Source organism: Tachysurus fulvidraco, chromosome 16, assembly GCF_022655615.1.
Source record: "Tachysurus fulvidraco isolate hzauxx_2018 chromosome 16, HZAU_PFXX_2.0, whole genome shotgun sequence".
Lineage (NCBI taxonomy): Eukaryota > Metazoa > Chordata > Actinopteri > Siluriformes > Bagridae > Tachysurus > Tachysurus fulvidraco.
In genome coordinates this window covers 12442443-12461189 of record NC_062533.1, presented here as the reverse complement: position 1 = coordinate 12461189, position 18747 = coordinate 12442443, and the positions used below count along the sequence as shown (strand labels likewise).

The 18747-nt window shown below is 38.5% G+C and overlaps 1 protein-coding gene across 2 annotated transcripts; it reads right to left on the bottom strand.

The window, feature by feature from the left end:
• Nucleotides 1-201: 201 nt before the first annotated feature.
• On the bottom strand, nucleotides 202-15352 carry rbm25b (RNA binding motif protein 25b). Of its 2 annotated transcripts, none has more exons than XM_027166162.2 (18): nucleotides 15200-15352; nucleotides 14327-14450; nucleotides 13326-13426; nucleotides 11705-11875; nucleotides 10715-10772; nucleotides 10414-10574; nucleotides 9823-10008; nucleotides 8597-8680; nucleotides 4726-4982; nucleotides 4482-4608; nucleotides 4296-4385; nucleotides 4084-4157; nucleotides 3253-3403; nucleotides 2323-2722; nucleotides 1734-2035; nucleotides 1377-1475; nucleotides 1005-1052; nucleotides 202-917 (listed from the first exon to the last, which is right to left on the bottom strand). In XM_027166162.2, exons 2-18 carry the CDS (start codon nucleotides 14430-14432, stop codon nucleotides 825-827), a joined length of 2508 nt encoding a protein of 835 aa, XP_027021963.1. In that variant the 5' UTR covers nucleotides 14433-14450; nucleotides 15200-15352; the 3' UTR covers nucleotides 202-824. The 2 variants fall into 2 exon arrangements, with proteins under 2 accessions (XP_027021963.1, XP_027021964.1); XM_027166163.2 differs by having other exon boundaries at nucleotides 13326-13375.
• Nucleotides 15353-18747: the final 3395 nt, after the last annotated feature.

Sequence of the window (18747 nt, the reverse complement as noted above, 5' to 3'; positions counted from 1 at the left end):
GTGAATGTTTGAGTTGATGCCTAGGCAGAAAGTACTGATTTTTTTTTTGTTAGTCCTATATTTGTTTTTGTATTTTTTACTTTTCAATCATGCATGCTGTTCTCAAACATCAGCTTCCATAAAGGTGTTAGTTCTGCAGGACATGTTTCCCTTTTTTTTAAGCTCAAATGACCCCACGAAAGGAAACACAAAACCCGTAAATTAATTTTTATTTTAAAAAAAAGATTACTTTTATTGAAAACACATCCATTACTACATACAAAAACAGAGACCACTGTTTCCATCGTTGCACGTCTTGAGATCAATTTAAGCCAGACGCTTCCAAAAATGTGGGGTCCGATTCCTGTTTTGTGTGTATTTTTTTTTCCCCCCTCGCCGTGGTGGAACAACGAATCACATCGAGACACGTGTGGAGATAAACTCTTTGGTACAACTCAACTCTATTACCAAAAAAAAATAATTAAACCGTAACCTAGAGGTGGCAGCTTACAATAAGATACTGCTTTCAAAGACATCAATTATACTTCAAGCAGGCATGATGAAGATATGCTGAAACCCATCAGACAAGCCCTGAGGAAATATTCACCTCACCCAAATCTCTAGCAGTGAATGAGTAGATGGGATGGGGTTTCAGATCCAGTGCTCACTAATCAACACAGTCACAGGTGGATGAAAGGTGTAGGGACAATATGTTTATATAAAGGATGTAATCAGTTTGCTGGGTAAAATGTTTTGCTGAGTTGCCCCGAATGTTTCTCTCTTCACATGCCGGGCTTTTCAAACAGGAATGTCAGGCTCAGCTCTGATCCTTGTTCAGTGCTCGTTCATTTGCCTAGTCCAATCTTCTTGGCCTCTGTTTCGTAAATCAATAGCCTCCACATTTTCACAATAAACACCTCTGCTTCTTCATCCAACACCTGGATAGAAGGAAGAATCGCAAATGCTTTACACACAACTAAAACCAGAAAAAAAGGGAGTAATATATGCAGTGCAGAATTACTCACCATAGCAACGTCATCTAAGATGCCTTGCGGCGTACTGTGAGCCATCACCTGTTGTGAGAAACATGAATTTCATCATCTACGCGTATAAACAATCACTATATTTGTAGTAAAATTCTTTTATAAAAGAAATACTCAAAATTACAAGATGGCTGATTAGACAAAAAGTATTTGCCACCATTAATCATTAGTTATTGTATTTTCCTTTGCATTTTTAAATATGTATATGTGGAGATTTTTGTTTAGGTTATGAGTGCACACACTATTTTTAACTTGAAGATAAGAACACAACAGCACATCCAGCTTAACACAGGCTCAGACAGAGCCTGAAAGAACAAATGATCATTTGTACATCCAGAACATATTAACCTTTACCTTTGAGCAAACAAAGTCAACTAGAGTGGCTTCTTCCTCTCCAATGTACTCCACAATCTTCTTATTGATCCATGGTCGAATGCGCTTCTCCATTAGAGTCTAACAAGAAGCATCATGGGCAAATGAGTTTATAGCAAAAGTCTATTGCGGAGTCATAAATTGAATTATAATTATATGGTAATCATTTTTATGATTTAAGTGCAGAAATGAATTTTAAAAACTGAGTTTATTCGTACATTTATCGTGCTGTCATGATTGCCGATTGCCTTCACTTACTTTACCCATCCACCATAACAATTCCATAGACATATTCCCATAAAACTGTTTAAACGGTTTATAACAAGAGGTGATGCTTACAGAGTCCACGACAGACCAGTCAAGCGGGTAGTTGAAAAGCTCAGGTTTAGCAGTAGGGATTTTCTCGATTAGACTCTTAATGTGTTTGCGTTTCTCCTCTGTATTGGCCCCTTTGCCCCCTGCTGCTCCAGCACCCTCAACTCCAACACTGCCCTTGTCTTCATCCTCGTAATCTAAAGGCACTAGCTTCCTCTTCCGAGGTGCTTCATCCACTTCGTCATCATCAAAGCGGTTGAAGACGCTCTCCACAGCCAGCTTCTTACGTTTGCCCACACTTGGTTGACTAGGGCTGCCTGTGGCACCTAGCAGAGGAAGAGCAGGGATATCAGGAATGCGAACACATACTACGGACAAACAGTTCCATAATGGTCAAATTAATCTAAAAGGAAGACAGTAATCACACACAAATCTGAGGAAAGAGATTTTCCATATTGGTATTAGTGAAATAACCATTGGTATTAGTGAAATAAACTAAAAGAGACTAACAGAATGCCCTTTAAGGGAATATCAGAATGCACCCCACCCCACCACCAAAAAAAAGAAAAGAAAAAAAACAAACATTTTTTCTTCTCTACTCCTGCTGACTTACCGAGTTTGAGGCTGAGGCCTATTTTGGGTCGATGCTCCTCCTGTGGCTGGATTTCCGGTGGGGAGTTTTCATGGGGAATTATGATGCCACAGGGTGACTCTTCCCTTGGTGTGTCAGGTGAGGCGTTACCACTGGCTGAGGACACAGACGGGGCAGCCATGATGGGCCTCATTGTGGGCTTAAGACATGGCTTAGAGTCTTCCTCATCCTCCACTTCCTCTCCGTCCTCTACATCCTCGTCTGACTGCAACTGGACGTTTGGCCGGCGTCTCTCTCGTTCCCTCTCGCGCTCTCTTCCCCTCTCTCTCTCACGTTCCTCACGAGAAGGCTTGCTCTCTCGTTCTTCCTCAGGCTCTGGCTTTACTGGGGGTTGCCGCAAGCGCTCTGCCTCTTCCTCCATCTGCGATTAAAAAATAAATAAAATTACATACAGAGAAAGTGTGTCACAATCTAATTATTTGACCGTTTGCTCTGAATAATTGCAGTTTGAAATCATTTTACAAATTCAAATGGAATGTGTTACTTCAAATGAAGGGTGTAAAATCAATGTTTTTATAAGCCTCATATAAGCCTCATCAAAACCAGTTGCATTGGAATATTTGTGATGTGTGGGTTATTGTAGCATGATTTGATAAGCAAAATGCACACTAACCAAGACATTGTTTTCTTTAGTCTTGCATGAGAGCAAAGTAAAGAAAAGAAGTAACAAATAGTAATAGTCTCCAGGTTAGCACTATAAAAGAACATCGTGTTCTTTGAATTTTAAAAGCGATGTGCAGTACTGACTGACAAAGTGCTGCAAATTTAAGATGACCATTGCTTTAATGGCAAAAATAACAGCCATGCAAAGAAAAATATTTGAGAAAAAAATTCTGCAAATTGTGTCACACTGATTTCACTGTAACTGCATGTCTAAGATGATAGACGTACCCTGCGTAGCTCTGCGTCTGGATCAGGATGTCCCTCAGCCAACAGTCTCTGCCTGATCTCCTCCAGCTCCTCCTTCTCTCGTTTCCTGTCTCTTTCGTCTAGCTCCATCTCCTTCTCTCGATCACGCAAGCGTTTCTGCAGTGCACTGCCCCTACAGGCCAAACCCAGAAACAGCACAGTTTAAAAACAAAAACAAAAAAAAAAGGTCTATGGAGGATAGAGGTGGTAGTTTATCTAGTGTACAAACCCTTCACGTGTACAATTACTGACCGTGACTCATCTGTAACCTCAACGATCAATGAAAACAAACCACAATCGGACCACTAAGTAATGAGTAATTATATTTTTTTATTTTCAGAAGTGTTTTGGCTAGTAGACAGTAATCAATACAGCGATGTCAAATAAATGTTTAGAAACCTGCATCTGTAGCTGAGACTTTACACTGATTTTGGGGTAATGCAACAAATTTGATATCATTAGTAACCGTTTAACACAAACTGATTTATATACGTTTGGATGCTAACAAGCACAGCAACAATGTTTTGGGACATTATATAAACGTTCACTTGCTTTAAAAGAAACTTCCCCCACTAATAACTGGACATAAATTAATTTGTTTGCCATTTTTAAAAATGGCTAACTGAATCACAGATTCTGACAGGCTCAATAAATGTAAAGAGACCCAGCTACCTTCAGAGGTTGTTAAAATGAAAATGTATATGTACAACCTCGGGGTCACCTTCCATGTTAAACACTGCTCTTTCTGACCGCCCACTTTGAACAACTTGAGGTCCTACTTGCATATATAGTGAAGAAAAAACAGTAAATTACTTGTAGTATTTAGGGTCATCCCGATCGTCATCATAGTCCTCCAAGAACTCCTTTAATCGTTTGCCTTCTTTCGCCTAATTGAGAGACACGCAAAAAGAGTTCGTTTGTCCATGGTCAACACATCAAGGGCACATTACTGGCCTAATTCAGAAAAAAAATTGTAAGTGTTTTTTATATTTGACTAGACAGATGCAAGAAGAGATTTCCCTTACTGTCTCCCGTCTGCGCTCATCATCTCTCTCCGATTCCTTAGCGTAGTCTCTGGCTTTCTTCCTCTCTCTCAGTTCCCAGTTTTTCAGCCTCTGTACAGCACATAAAACATGATGCTCAAATTAAACTGAGGGCTAGAATCTGGATACGGATCGCATTATAGTAGTAAAAAAACAACAACGCCCAACCTCCTGATAAGCAGCCTCCTTCTCCCGGAGCTTCCTCTCCAGTTTGCGTCGTTCATAAGCTTCCTCCTCATCTTCCTCACGATCTCGTTTCTTATCCTTATCTCTTTCTCGGTCACGGCTTTGCTCTCTGGAAAATCACGAAAATCAATTGAGAACAGTAAAACCAATAAATATGGAATCAAAAATATAACCAATAAAACCATTTTTACTAGCTGAGTCACAGAAAAAAAATGAGGTTTCTCACCTTGACCTGCTGCGAGCTTCACTGTGGTCTCTGCTTCTGTCCCATTCTCTCTCTCGCTCCCGCTCTCTTTCCCGCTCACGCTCCCTGTCCCTCTCACGCTCTCTTTCCCGCTCTCTCTCCCTTTCTCGCTCTCGGTCCTTCTCCCTTTCACGCTCCCTCCGCTCACGTTCCCTCTCCCTCTCCTTGTCCCTCTCTCTGCGTTCGCGTTCCAGTTCCTGCCTCTCCTTCTCCCGCTTTCCTTTCTCCTCCTCAAGTTTCTGCAGAGGGGGACAGATAGAGAACCTGAGCATTCATACAGTTAGCAGATAAACAGCACAGAATTCTAGTCTAGACTGCAGAGATTAAGTGGTTTACAGTTCTTGATGTCTATATGGGTTACAAAAGCTGACAGAGTCCACCCACCACACGGTCAGCAAGTGAATTTTAATAGAGGCAATGGTGAGAAGCGGTAAGAAACTGCTCTTAAATGTTTCTCACTGTAGAGAATAACTTCTCCCCCATTTACATGTCAAGATCTACATTAGAAACCACTGGAAACCACTTTACTTCAGCCCCGCTTCACAAATTTCAAACAACAAGGAGCAAAATAAGGTAATAGGACGCTGTAAAAGGTTTCCAGCTCATAATATCAGCAAGAGAAAGACTTCAATCCTTGTGAAACTAGTTGTTTTGGACTTACAGGTGTTGAACTATGGATTCAGAGCTTCGCTGCCCCTACAAGCCTTTATGTTAGGCCTGGGAGGAAAAGCAGGTCACAGGATTTGCAGGAGAAAATCAATTCAGAAAACGTTTCTGTTTCTTGTTACATGTCGACACATGACAAACAACTTCTAAAACATTTTGTGAAAACGCGGTGACAGCAGCATTGTATAAAACGGTACTCTGTTGATCTCTGCTATTGGACAGAATGGGCAACAAATGAATTTGTAGAGCTGGCTTACCCCATCTGCTGATTGCCTGGGTTCTCCAAGGGCTGAACTCAGTGAGTATGAAAAGCCTTTAGCCGGCAGAACACGCACGGTTTCACATCAATATGCATTCACATGCCATCCATGTAAATGCCATGACTCATTATGAATAACCAGGACACTTTTTGGACAATGTCTAGCTAAACTGCTAAATAGCTAAACTGCTATTTTCCAAGTTCAGATTTAAACAGGAATAAATTCAGAAAACCGTGAGTGTGATGCATGATGCCAAGAGCGAAGAGGAATAACAGAAGTAAAATGAAATGGTGAGCAATGGTAGAAGCAGAGATGAAAATTACAAGTGAAATTGTTCATCTGAGCTATGTCAAATGGCTGAAAGAAACATCCTTTACAACCTTCAAGTAAATCTCTGAAGACTCAGCACTTTGAATATACCTGAAGAGATTGGTAAAGACACCCTCGGCTCTCTCTGTACCTGTGTGTTTTGTCTATAAAGTTGAGGCGATGACCGGTTTCTTGCAGCTACTCCGTCTTCGCTATTGTCATTACTAAAGTTTTACTAATATTTTCCAAGTGCATGTATACTCGTGTAATGATCTGTAATTAGTGTGTACGATGAGTACTTACTCTCTCCACCCAGAGAACGTATGTATGTGTGTATGTATATAGTCAGTGTCTATGAGTCTGTGTTCTTCCTACATCTCATTGCAGTCGAATATGCTTTTTGGAAAATGCTTTTTAACTCCCTTGGATGAAAGAATCTGCCAAATATTAAGCTAAATGTAAAAACTCAATTTAATAATTGCTATATACAAGTGAAGGTTTATGTAGGCAAAAACATTTCAATGTTGTCAAATACATTTTTATACAGTTTTAGTTCAAACTGTTTATTTTAGTTTAGGTTAGCCGCAACTAAAATGGACTAAATAATAAAATCAGTTTAGCTTTTACAGTCTTTAACATTTAAAAATCTTGGTTAAACAAACCCCTATATAAATTGGGAGAAAACTTTATCCGAAGATTTCTTTTACACCACAAAAAGTCAAGCTGTTTACCGTCGCATTTATAACCTACTTATGGATAAATGTTATAAAATCTTAACAATTACGATAAGTTAGCATTTGTATCGGTCTCTGTCTTAATCACCTAAATTAATTCAAGGCACTTAAAAACAAGCTTTATGTTGATACTTCTCTCTGCTTATCTGTAACATGTATATAAAAAGGTTTGGCTCTGCCATGTAACAGTGCTCCAAAAGAGCACTTGCTAGGAAGGGTTTAGATGACACTACAGCTTACTCTAACTAAAATTGTCTATGTAGGCAGAAATTGTGTTTTATATATATTTACATATATTTAAAAATATATCGCTTGCAGAAAAATCTGTTGAAAATTTAATTTTTTGGCTGTTTTCTGAATTCAGCTATAGCAACAGAAATACATTTTAATAAGAGACAATGACGAACACAGTCATTCATTCATCTTCTGTAACTGCTTTAACATGGTTACGGCGGAGGTAGTGACATCCGTGCTTTGGCAGGCGTTACTTCGCTACATCGCTGCTACTTACCAGCATTTGCATACATTATACTTCTATCTGACTGATATAACCCAATGTTAATAGGCTACCAATATACAAATTTATCTCATTCTCCATTTTTGTATGTCTATTATTCTATACTTTATACTAATAGTTTTACCTATATCTATCTTCTGTAGGAAGCAATAGTACTTGCTTAGCAATAGAAAAATGTCAAACACTGCACCCATAAAATCAGTATTGATCTAGAATTGTTGTTGGGATCCATGTTAGTCAAAATAGAGTGAAATTAAATATGTACAGCAAATGGAAGCTAGTCTTTTAAGTGATAATGGAAGAAACTTGTGACAAGATATTTTTTTTAAATGTAAAGTACAACAGATAATGAAAAGAGAAAGCAGAAAGACTGATAAAGTTAAAGCCACATAAAAGCATGAAGGAATGAATGAAGTGCTCACACACAGGGCTCTCTCATACCTGCAAAGTCTTCAGAGTATCCTCGTGCTGTGGAAGGGCGCCCCCTACTGTCACATACTGTGTGACACAACTGTGCCACAATTCAGTGGTTATTCAGTCAGCTGTAATCATTTATAGCATGAACATCATCTTAAATTGGGGGGGACCCACACAGGTTCACAGGCCTCTTGGAGATAACGTTGTTCAGGAAAGTATAGAAGACTGCTGGGAAAAGTCAACTGTCTTAACTTGTCTACAATGTAAAATGTTTACCTACAGTACACTATCAAATTTGTCACTAAAATTTCCCCAATCAGAGCAGTTGCTCCTGTGCGAGTCCTCCAGAAGGGGGCGCCCAGAATATGTAGGAAAAAATGGAAAGATCATACTTACATCCTATCCTTGCAACTTTTTCCAAAGCTGTGAGATTCATCTTGCTTTAGTCACCATATGATCTCTATCATAATGGTGGGGTTTAATGAACAGATTAGCTTGGAGGGAAGTTACATTATGTGCATGCATTTTTATGTCTCACTAAAAGTTTGAGGAGATTCTAAATTTCAGGCCCTTAAGATGGCGACCTTGTCTCTCAAGACACTAACCCAGGAAAGACCGGGCTGGTCTCCAAGACCAAAATTAAACAGTCTTGGTCTAAAAACAGTTCTTTAGAGAATAAATGTTAGGGGTTCAGTCCCTTTCTAGGTATATAATGAGTCTATGTAACTTGATTTCATGGTCACTGAACTGAACTCCTCTGTGTTGTTGAAGTTTAGGCACTCTAAGAAAGCAATCTGTGGCCTGCCCAGTAACCCCAATTTAACCTTAAGCCTCCAGAAGGCTCAGAATATCTATTCTAGTCATGTTCTTCTGGTTGAGCTATCTGAATTACAGGTGTACAGGTTTTTGTTGCACTAGCAGCGGAGTGAAAGGAGGTTATAATGTGTTACCTTGTGAGTGTCACGGAATTTGTTGATCTCCCTGGAGATCAAATCTCTTTTGTCCTCTTCCATTTCTATGGCGTTGATGTCCTCCTAAACAAGGATACACAGAGCACATGACCACCACTTTTTATTAAAATCAAAATGAGCTTAAAATATTAACGTGACCTTAGGTTTTTAGAAATTTCTGGAATTATTGTTCCTTTTGTACTCAAAATATGAGTCATTCTCTTTATGCTGAATTGTGTAGTGCCCCTTTTCCACCAAGGCAGTTTGAGTGCTGTTTTGGAGCCAGAGCCTAATTTAAAATCAGTTCTTTCTTTTTTATTAAATAACACCAAAACATTGCTGGTCTAGACTTAAGAACCGCATGCGTCAGGGGCTGTGGGCGGGGCTACTCTAACCAACAAGCCAAAAGAAAATGTCTTTCGCACCATTTTTAAATCATTTCAAATCAGGATTCGCTTCGTTTGGATGCCAGAGTAGGTTCGCAAAGCCATGAGCATAAACAGTAAAGCAACATCCATCATCATTGATGTGTTTGCCGCTGCTGCGCTAACATTGCTGTATAACATTGTATACAGCGACGTAAGGCTTGGCTCTGTGATGGCTCTTTAGCCCATGGAAAAGCAAACCGGTTCTTAGAAGGCTCAGAGGAACCAACTTCAAACCAGCACCCGGTTCTTTCTGGTGGAAAGGGGGCAGAAGTGGTACATGTTGCCTTTACAACACATTTTCTTATGCATAAGGTATGTCTCTCTGATTACGTTACGACAAACTACTTAAAATTTGGTTATATATTGGGTAGCCTTTCACACATTTATCTGAAGGGAGACAAGCTGTGTGACAAGGTCAAAACAGAATACCAACTACATTCCCATGTCTCCCTTATCTGGATAACATCTGTTAAGATCCTGTCTCCAGACCATTCCCTCCACCCCTTGCATTTGACTGAGCAATACTCAGCTGTCAGTGTAACTAGATTAAGTCAGGTGTTTGACATGTTTGATTTGACAACAAGGAGAATAAAAAGAAATAAGCTGAAGAGTGGCATGGTGCCACAGGCAGTAACATTGTCAACCCATACCCCCAGTAGCCTCTGTTCAAGTCTGACGCCATGCCTGCATGGTTTCAGTAATTAAAAAGCGCATCTTAAACGATTCATCAGGTTTTCAATTAGTTTAGCACATCCCTACATACAGCAAAACTATAAAAGTCAAAACACACTAGCACACCTCTTCTTTTTTCTCCTTCTTCTTCTTCCGACGGCTGGACTCATCGTCCTGAGAAGGAGCATTGAGCTCGCTGGAATATTCCCGGATCAGGCCATCGATTGCTCCCTTCACTATCTGGTCCCGTTTCTGTGTTTCGTCATCCAAAACCTCCTCTTCGTCCTCACCCCCATCCTCAGCTTTGTCGTTCTACCAAAAGAAAAGGATAAGCTATGAATACAGAAAGTGTGTAGACAGACAGACAGACAGACAACCCTACCCTCTTCTATATACACATGAATGGCTATTTTTTCCTCTTTTGACTGCCACAATTGAGTGTTGATTGTGGCATAAAAGAAGAAAGAGTATTGTGGCATAAAAGAAGAAATTGGGAAGTTTCATTACTGAATAAAACTTCAAGATATTAATAAGAAATCTATTTATCATCACACCTTTCGCCACTGATTATTTTCATAAAACAAAATGCCCTGATAAATGTAATTCCTTTATCTTTTTTTAATCATCATTTTTATAACATCTTTGGGTAAAATATGAATGAAAGAAACTGTAAACTGTGTGTGAGAAATGAGAGTGAGCCTTTGCTTGTAAACTCACCCCATTGGAGCTCCTCTTTTTGGCCTTCCACTCATCCAGTTGTGCTTTAGTTTTGGCATCGACCTTCACCAGCAGCTTCTTCTCTCCAACCTGCAGCTCATGCAGCAGTCGCAGAGCACGCAGAGTCGATTCTGGCTCTTTATACTCACAGAAACCAAATGCTTTGGAAACAGCAATGCACATGCAGATACAGGAAAAGCAAAAAAAAAATTTTAAATACCCACATGTCAGTGTAGTAAAAGTATAGCAAATAAATAGCATACCGAATATTACATGAATATTTATGCAAAACTTTTCTTACCTTGCAGTTTTCCTGAAGCTCCCTGTACTCGTTTCCAACTCAGGACTAAACCGCATTTCTGGAAGAAAAACATAGCCGTTAACGGCAACTTTTAATGCAAATGTGCATAATTAAAGATGCAAACTTTGAGTAAAAGAACCTTAAACACCCACCTATGACATGATTTTCATGATCTGCACATGACATGTTTTTAATCAGCACTGACCTCTATTCTAAAATTCTTTTGTTAATACACAACTAAGAAATATAAAGTCCTTCTATAGAGCCTAACCATCCTGTGAAAGTGGACGCTTTCCTAATACTACAATGGTCTTTATTTCAGTGCTCTTTACATGAGTGGATGTTTAGCCCCATTGAAAATACAAGATTATTGGCCACAACAGAAAAACAATCCATAATTTACATTTACGGCATTTAGCAGACACCCTTATCACCCTTACCCTTATCTGAGCAACTGAGTGTTAAGGGCCTTGCTCAGGAGCCCAGCAGCGGCAGCTTGGTGGACCTGAGGTTCGAACCCATGACCTTCCGATTAGTAGCCCAACACCTTAACCACTGAGCTACCACATCCCACTCTCATCACTGTACACACCGGTAAATGTTTATGTCACACCACCTGGTACATCAAACTAGGAACTAAAAATCTGTGAAAGTCTAAAATGAGAAACAGTAATATTCTTAGCAGTGTTCCTGTTCTTGGTTCCTATGGCATTATCGTTATAGACGTTAACAGAAGTGGCTCCAAATGTTCGTGTGAGGCAAAAGCACAGCAACACTGAAAATAGTGTTGCTCTCTGTTTTTAATGATGTCAAACTCACAGCAACACTGAAAATAGTGTTGCTCTCTGTTTTTAATGATGTCAACCTTACCACTTGTTTAATAGCATTTTTATGTAAAACAAGGTACTACACTTTAGCTAGAATAAGATCATGTTCACTACAGCATTATTTGTGTTTGCACAGATTCCACAGTAATACTCCACTACTTACTGAGAGCAGCTGTCTGATCAACATGTCTGAAGCTTTCTCTGAGATGTTTCCTACAAATACTGTTGTCGTAGGGCCACTGTTGTCGTCAGCTTCCTTTGCCCCTGCAGATTGAGCCTCTTTCCTTGGGGCAGCTACTTTACTGACCACTGCCATTGAGGTGGGCACAAGAACCTGGACAATACAACAACGTATGAGTTTTTATATATACACATCTTCTAAATAAAACAATTCCTAATACAACTAACACGCCTAATGCAATCAATACATATACACTCCCTGACAGAAGTCTTGTCGTCTAACCAAGTTGTAGGAACAACAAATAATTTGACTTCTAGTTGATCATTTGGAATCAGAAGTGGCTTATATGAATGGCAAAGGCCTCTAGATTATGGTTATCTTACCAATATAAAATCTTATCATGCCTTGTTTTTTAATTATTTAATTAGTACAGAAAGGTCAGACTTTGTTTAGACAAAAGTCTTTTCACTTAACAGAAATAGTGTACAATACAGAACAAAAGTTATGGTGCCCTGGAAAAAGAATTAATATTGTGTATGACTCCCATGAGCTTGGAGGACTGCATCCATACGTCTCTCGGCAATGACTCAAATAACTTATTAATAAAGTCATCAGGAATGGCAAAGAAAGCATTCTTGCAGGACTCCCAGAGTTCAAGATTCTCTAGTTTCATCTTCAATGCCTCCTCCTTCATCTTACCCCAGACATGATCAATAACTGTTCATGTCTGGTGACTGGGCTGGCCAATCCTGATGCACCTTAACCTTCTTTGCTTCCAGGAACTTTGATGTGGAGGCTGAAGTATGAGACGGAGTGCCATCCTGCTGAAGAATTTGCCCTCTCCTGTGGTATGTAATGGGCAGCAAGAATGTTTTGATACCCGAGGCTGTTGATGTTGCCATCCATTCTGCAGATCTCTCACACGCCCCCATACCGAATGTAACCCCAAACCATGACTTTTTCCTCCACCGAACCTAACCTTCTGCCACTTTTCCACAGTCCATCCTTCCTGACCTGGGCCTGTCATGAACTTCACTGATTTCTTCAAATCTTTTTCTTATCCTCTCCACATGATGTTTAGATGCATTAAAGATGTCTGCCACCTCAGCAGGAGACTTGGTCTTCAGGCTCTTGATGATCAGCACTTTGTTCTGTGGTTGAACCTTTTCATGCTGTCAGAGGTCAGGATGCATTTCAAATAAAGGTTGGGTATGCTGGGGTTCTTCTTCTACACACCTGGGAATGTGTTAATTACAGTATTTCTCACAGGTGACACTCTAATCTGTGATTGGTTGAATCCTTTAAAGATGTGACAAGACTTTTGTCTAAGCAAAGTCTGACCTTTCTGTCCTAATTAAATAATTAAAAATAAGGCATGATAAGATTTTATTTTGGTAAAATAAGCATAATCTATAGGCCTTTGCATTTCATATAAGCCACTTCTGATTCCAAATGTTCAACTAGAAGTCAAGTTATTATTTGTTGTTCATACAACTTGGATAGGCGACAAGACCTTTGTCAGGGAGTATACTACAGTACAATTATTAACAACGATATCATTTAAAATAAAATTTTAATCATTTTAGTAGGTAAGTAAGTTTACCGCTGGAGTTGGGGTCATGATGCCCATGTGAACTGGAATCATTGGGGCTCCTAGAAAAGAAAACATCATCAGTGAATCTCTGAGCCCAGAATCAGGAGCATCTGTATACACACACATACACACACACACACCCACACACCTCATCAACCTTGTACAGCCTCAGAAGCATTTTGTTTGTACAGCTGATGAAGAACATTTATCTAAAACATTACGGCTACTTAACTTAAGTATTACACTTGACCTTTACTATATCTACTATACATTAAGCTGCAGTGGTGAACAACACCAAATTTGACCCATAATTTTTAACATAAGTCTAGTAAATGTCTGTAGTGACTTCACATTTGCAACACAAGACAAATGTATGGCAAGTTAGTGTTTTTCCTTGAAATATCTAATCCTGATTTATGTTTTTGAGTGTGTGTTTGCACAGAACAAGACCCAAACTGTACAGAACAATAAACATAGCATAAGTTTCACTTAGTGCCATAAAGTAGTTTGTTACACAACACTTTCTCTACAATAATAATTGCCGTTTCATACACTGATCATGTTTTGAAGACATTTATTGTAATGTCAAACCTCTCCTGCCAATTTAACACTGCTATGTCAAGAAAAGAAAAAACAATAATGTACTGTCTCTTTCCATATCACTAGGGTGGTTCCCTCAAATGTACATCTGCTGTATCTTTTACTTGGTAAGGTGTGTGTAGTGCAAAATATTACTTTTAAAGCTAATAAAAGCTACCAGGGCACTTCTTGAGGTACGATCATGTGTATTAAAATCACATTTACATTTTACATTAAATCACATACAGATTTTGCTATGCACAAGATGCACACTAAAGTCTCCAGGTAAATAACAATGAAAACAGTTTTAATACTTTTTCCTTTAAATTCTACTATGAAGCTCTCGTCTATGGAAATACACAGATAGTTGCAGGCATAGAAATCAACCAGAAGGCTTTCAAGCTCGACATTTATATCTTGTCTCACACTACCTGGTGGCATTGAAGGAGGAAAACCAGGAAACTGTGGTGGAGGGATCCCAGGAGGCATGGTAGGGATGCCCATCTGTGGCCGGTTGAGATGTGGAGGGAAGGACATCTTGGGCAGATCACCCACCTACAGCACAGAAGTAAGATATTTGAAGGACTCTGAACTGCACAAGATGAAACATCAACAGCATCTTAGCAACATTAAACAACACAAAGCCATCTTTATATGGCGGCCATGTTAATCTTCCCTACACTAAGAAACACCTTGTGTGAGCTGGTTACACTAACGCTACCTTTTCGCTTTATTCCCGATTATTCAAAATAATCCAGGCTCTGCTTATTGTCATGACTAACAACAACGCGTAATGAAAACAACAATTAATTCATCCCATATGATCTGTAAGCTTTGCCAAAGATGTTACACCAAGACTAAAAGAATCGACAGTTTGATGCTAGCAGGCTTTATCGTTTCCATGCTAACAAAATGTCAGCTCTTACAATATCGGTAATGAGGCTGCTAAAGCATTCGGCTAGTAATAACAAACAGGTGCTGAATTGGCTCTTTATTTATTATATATTTATACGCTGTATTCAATTTTGTTCTGTTTCTAAATGTTTCTACTCGTTTTCGAATTACACTTTTGAACACAACTCGTTTTTCTCTTATTCTCCTCCTGACCCATCAAGCTAGCTCGCTAATCACGATTCGCTAGCATTGTTAGCAAGCTAAGCTAAGCTACAGCGGGACTACGGAAAACGAAAGCGCCAACTCGTGCTACTCGAAGAGTCTAATTAATTACCCGAATAACGTTTGTACAGTGAGCCCAGACACGTATATCTCACAAAGAAGAACATGACTACATGATGTTTACTCACCCAGCTCGGTTATAAGTCACCTTTTTTTCTAACGGAAAATTAAATTTAAGGTAACCCGGACCCAGAACGACGATCAAATCTAACAACCACACTTCCGGTAAGAACAGCGGTGTTGGAAAATCGAGTACAAATTAAAAGTCCTTATGGAAGCATGCAAATTAAAAGTCGTTATGAAAGCACGCTTCGAAGCAAGAAATTACCCATATACCGGATTCCATGCTTATTTACATATATTTGACCAGGACATATCATTTTTGTGTTTGTAGCTTATTTAATTCTGGACATTTAAATGTTCTAAATTTCCCTTTATAGGCCAGGACATGTTTGGTTTCTGAACAATGCTTTTGTTTTATGCTAAATTATTTTATATATTTTATATAAACTGCGTTTCAAATTAAAATTCATTTTCACCTTCAAATATAAATTTAGATCATTTTTAGGCTGGAATATACAGTATGGTTACAGTATGATGTGCTTAGATGGATGAAAATTCATTGTGAGGATAATTGATCATTCTTTGTTAATTAAATTTGTCAGCATGCAATTGTGTTTAAATTGACTTCTTTTTTCTTTTCTTTTTTTTGCCTTTTTGGGATCTATAGGACATACAAAAGGGAAATGAATAAAGAAAAAAATATAAATACAAGAAACAATAAAGAGGAATTGTGATTATATATCTTGTTACAGTGGCATCTGGCAAGGAGTGGGGTATATGAGACAGCAAGGGGACAGTCTTTTCTTGAAGCTTATATGTTTATATGTACAAAAAAAAAAATAGGTAGGAATGACTAAGTAAGAGAGTATGACAAAAGTCAAATAGTTTTGGTTAGGCAACTGGGTCAGGGCATCCACGAAAACAGCAGGTCTTGTGGGATATTTCCAGCACATAGTGGCAGGTACCTACCAAAAAATTCAGCAAACACCTATAAACTGTGAATATATATTGCATTTTAATAATAAATTCTGACAATTAGATATAATCCAAAATCTGTTTGTGTCTAACATAAGAAAATCTAAAAGTAGGATTGCTTCTTTAAAATAATCCTGAAAAACAGTGCTCTTATAGTACCAAAATCTTTCTGAGCAAAATTAATAAAAACAATTATATTCATTTTTTTTATTCTAAATGTAATTATTTTAAGCACTTATGCACATTCTCTTCCAGGACCTTCATTTCTCTGATGCATGCATTCGGCCCCACTCCTTGAAAGCAAACACAGAGCAAATGAGAAGAAGCAGGCCATTCGGAGTTTAAACCAGGAAACACTCAGGATCTGGTACTGGACCTTTCCCTCCATATTTACCGTTTTTCTGCACACCTTTTTTGCACTATGACTCTATAACTCTGGACTGTCACTTTAACTCTGGACTTGCACACCACAGTGCCACTTTATACACTCTATACACACCATACTGCACATAGACACTTTAAGGACAATCATTAAAAACCATACGCATTTATGTATATTTATGTAAATGAATATATATATTTTTTCACATATATTTTATATAGTTTTTATATAGTTCATACTTTTTATTTATCTATCTCCTTTTGTTTTTTTTGTTTTTTTTATGCTTAAATACCAGACAGATGCAAAAAGCATTTCACTACATGTCGTACCCTGTATGTATGTGTATGTGACAAATAAAATTTGATTTGATTTGAGTTGATTCCCATTCAAATCATTTAATGCATTAGCTCCTCAACCCAAGTTAGCTATTCATTAACCTAAACCCCTAACCTATTAGCTCATCCTGGTCACACTGACCACAAGGTGGGAGAATTTACCGTTGGTGGGATGACAATCCATTTCAGGACATCATGCACATACACATTCACACCTAGGAACAATTTAGCATTGAGGCATTTTTTTTTTTAAAGTGGGAGAAAGCTAGTAAACCTGGACGAAATCCACACAAATCCATGGAAAGAACATGTGAAATCTAATTTGAGCTCAAGATCAAGCAAGCACCCCTGGGAAATTCGAGAGGGCAACACTTCCCAAGATGCCAGTGTACCACCCTTTCCCATTAAACTTCATTTGCAAATTCAAGAAAATACACACATTATGTAAATATTATATAAATGAAGGTTGAATGTGAAAAAATAACGATCACATATGAAAATTATAGAACACATGCTACATGTGAAAAGAAGCCAGGACCCAGGTGTAACATGTTGCCTCCGGGGATTCCAGTCCATCCTGAGCTCAGGTTACTGTCTGTATCGAGTTTAACGTGTTCTCCATCCCATTTTCCATTACCTCTCACTTCCCAAAATACCAGTAAGGTGAATTTGGCTATGAATTAAGTGTGTGCTCTGCAATTACTGGTAATGAAGAAATCATTTAGACAGGAAATTTATATATATATATATATATATATATATATATATATATATATATATATATATATATATATATATATATTAAAGCATTTAAAAACATGTGGGGACATTGTGATTATCCACAAATTAAGTATTTTCTGTGTGGAAAATCTAATGCTGTTGGCATTTTGTGAAGAAACATCTCAAAACAGAGCTTATACATTCATATGTTTATTTTACTATATACAGTATACACACACGGGTGTATCTCAATAAGATAGAATGTCATAGAAAAGTTAATTTATTTCAGTAAATCAACTCAAGTAGTGAAACATTCATTCATTCATTCATTCATTTTCTACCGCTTTATCCGAACTACCTCGGGAGTAGTGAAACACATTATATAAATTCAATACACACAGACTGAAGCAGTTTAAGTCTTTGGTTCTTTTAATTGTGCTGATTTTGGCTCACATTTAACAAAAACTCACCAATACACTATCTCAAATAAGACCAATAAAAAAACATTTTTAGTGAATTGTTGGCCTAGTATGTTCATTTACTATATATGTACTCAATACTTAGTAAGGGCTCATTTTGCTTTAATTACTGCCTCAATTTGTGGCATGGAGGTGATCAGTCTGTGGCACTGCTGAGGTGGTATGAAAGCCCAGGTTTCTTTCACAGTCTCTTGTTCCTCATTTTCCCCTTGACAAAACTCCATAGTCTCTATGGGGTTCAGGCCTGGTGAGTTTGCTGGCCAGTCAATCACACCAACACCATGGTCATTTAACCAACTTTTGGTGCTTTGGCAGCGATGGGCAGGTGCCAATCCTACTGGAAAATGAAATTGGCATCTTTAAAATGCTGGTCAGTAGAAGGAAGCATGACGTGTTCTAAAAAATTTTGGTAAATGGGTGCAGTGAACCAACACCAGCAGATGACATTGCAGACCAAATCATCACAGACTGTGGAAACTAAACACAGAACTTTAAGCAACGTGGGCTGTGAGCTTCTCCACACTTCCTCTAGAGTCTAGGCTCTAGGACCATGGTTTCCAAATGAAATACAAAACTTGCTCTGATCTGAAAAAAGGGACTTTGGACCACAGGGCAACAGTCCAGTTCTTCTTCTACTTAGCCCAGCTATCACACCCCTGACGTTGTCTGTGGTTCAGGAGTGGCTTAAAAGGGGGAATATGACAACTGTAGCCAAATTCCTT

What these genes read in the sequence shown, in the direction of transcription:
- rbm25b (XM_027166162.2), bottom strand. Translation starts at nt 14,432, where the DNA reads ATGTCCTTCCCTCCACATCTCAACCGGCCACAGATGGGCATCCCTACC. An exon ending in AAAAGAGGAGCTCCAATGGG is followed by an intron (nt 10,009 to 10,413) that starts GTGAGTTTACAA and finishes TTCTTTTGGTAG; the next exon opens with AACGACAAAGCTGAGGATGG. An exon ending in GATGACCCTAAATACTACAA is followed by an intron (nt 3,404 to 4,083) that starts GTAATTTACTGT and finishes TTTGGCCTGTAG; the next exon opens with GGGCAGTGCACTGCAGAAAC.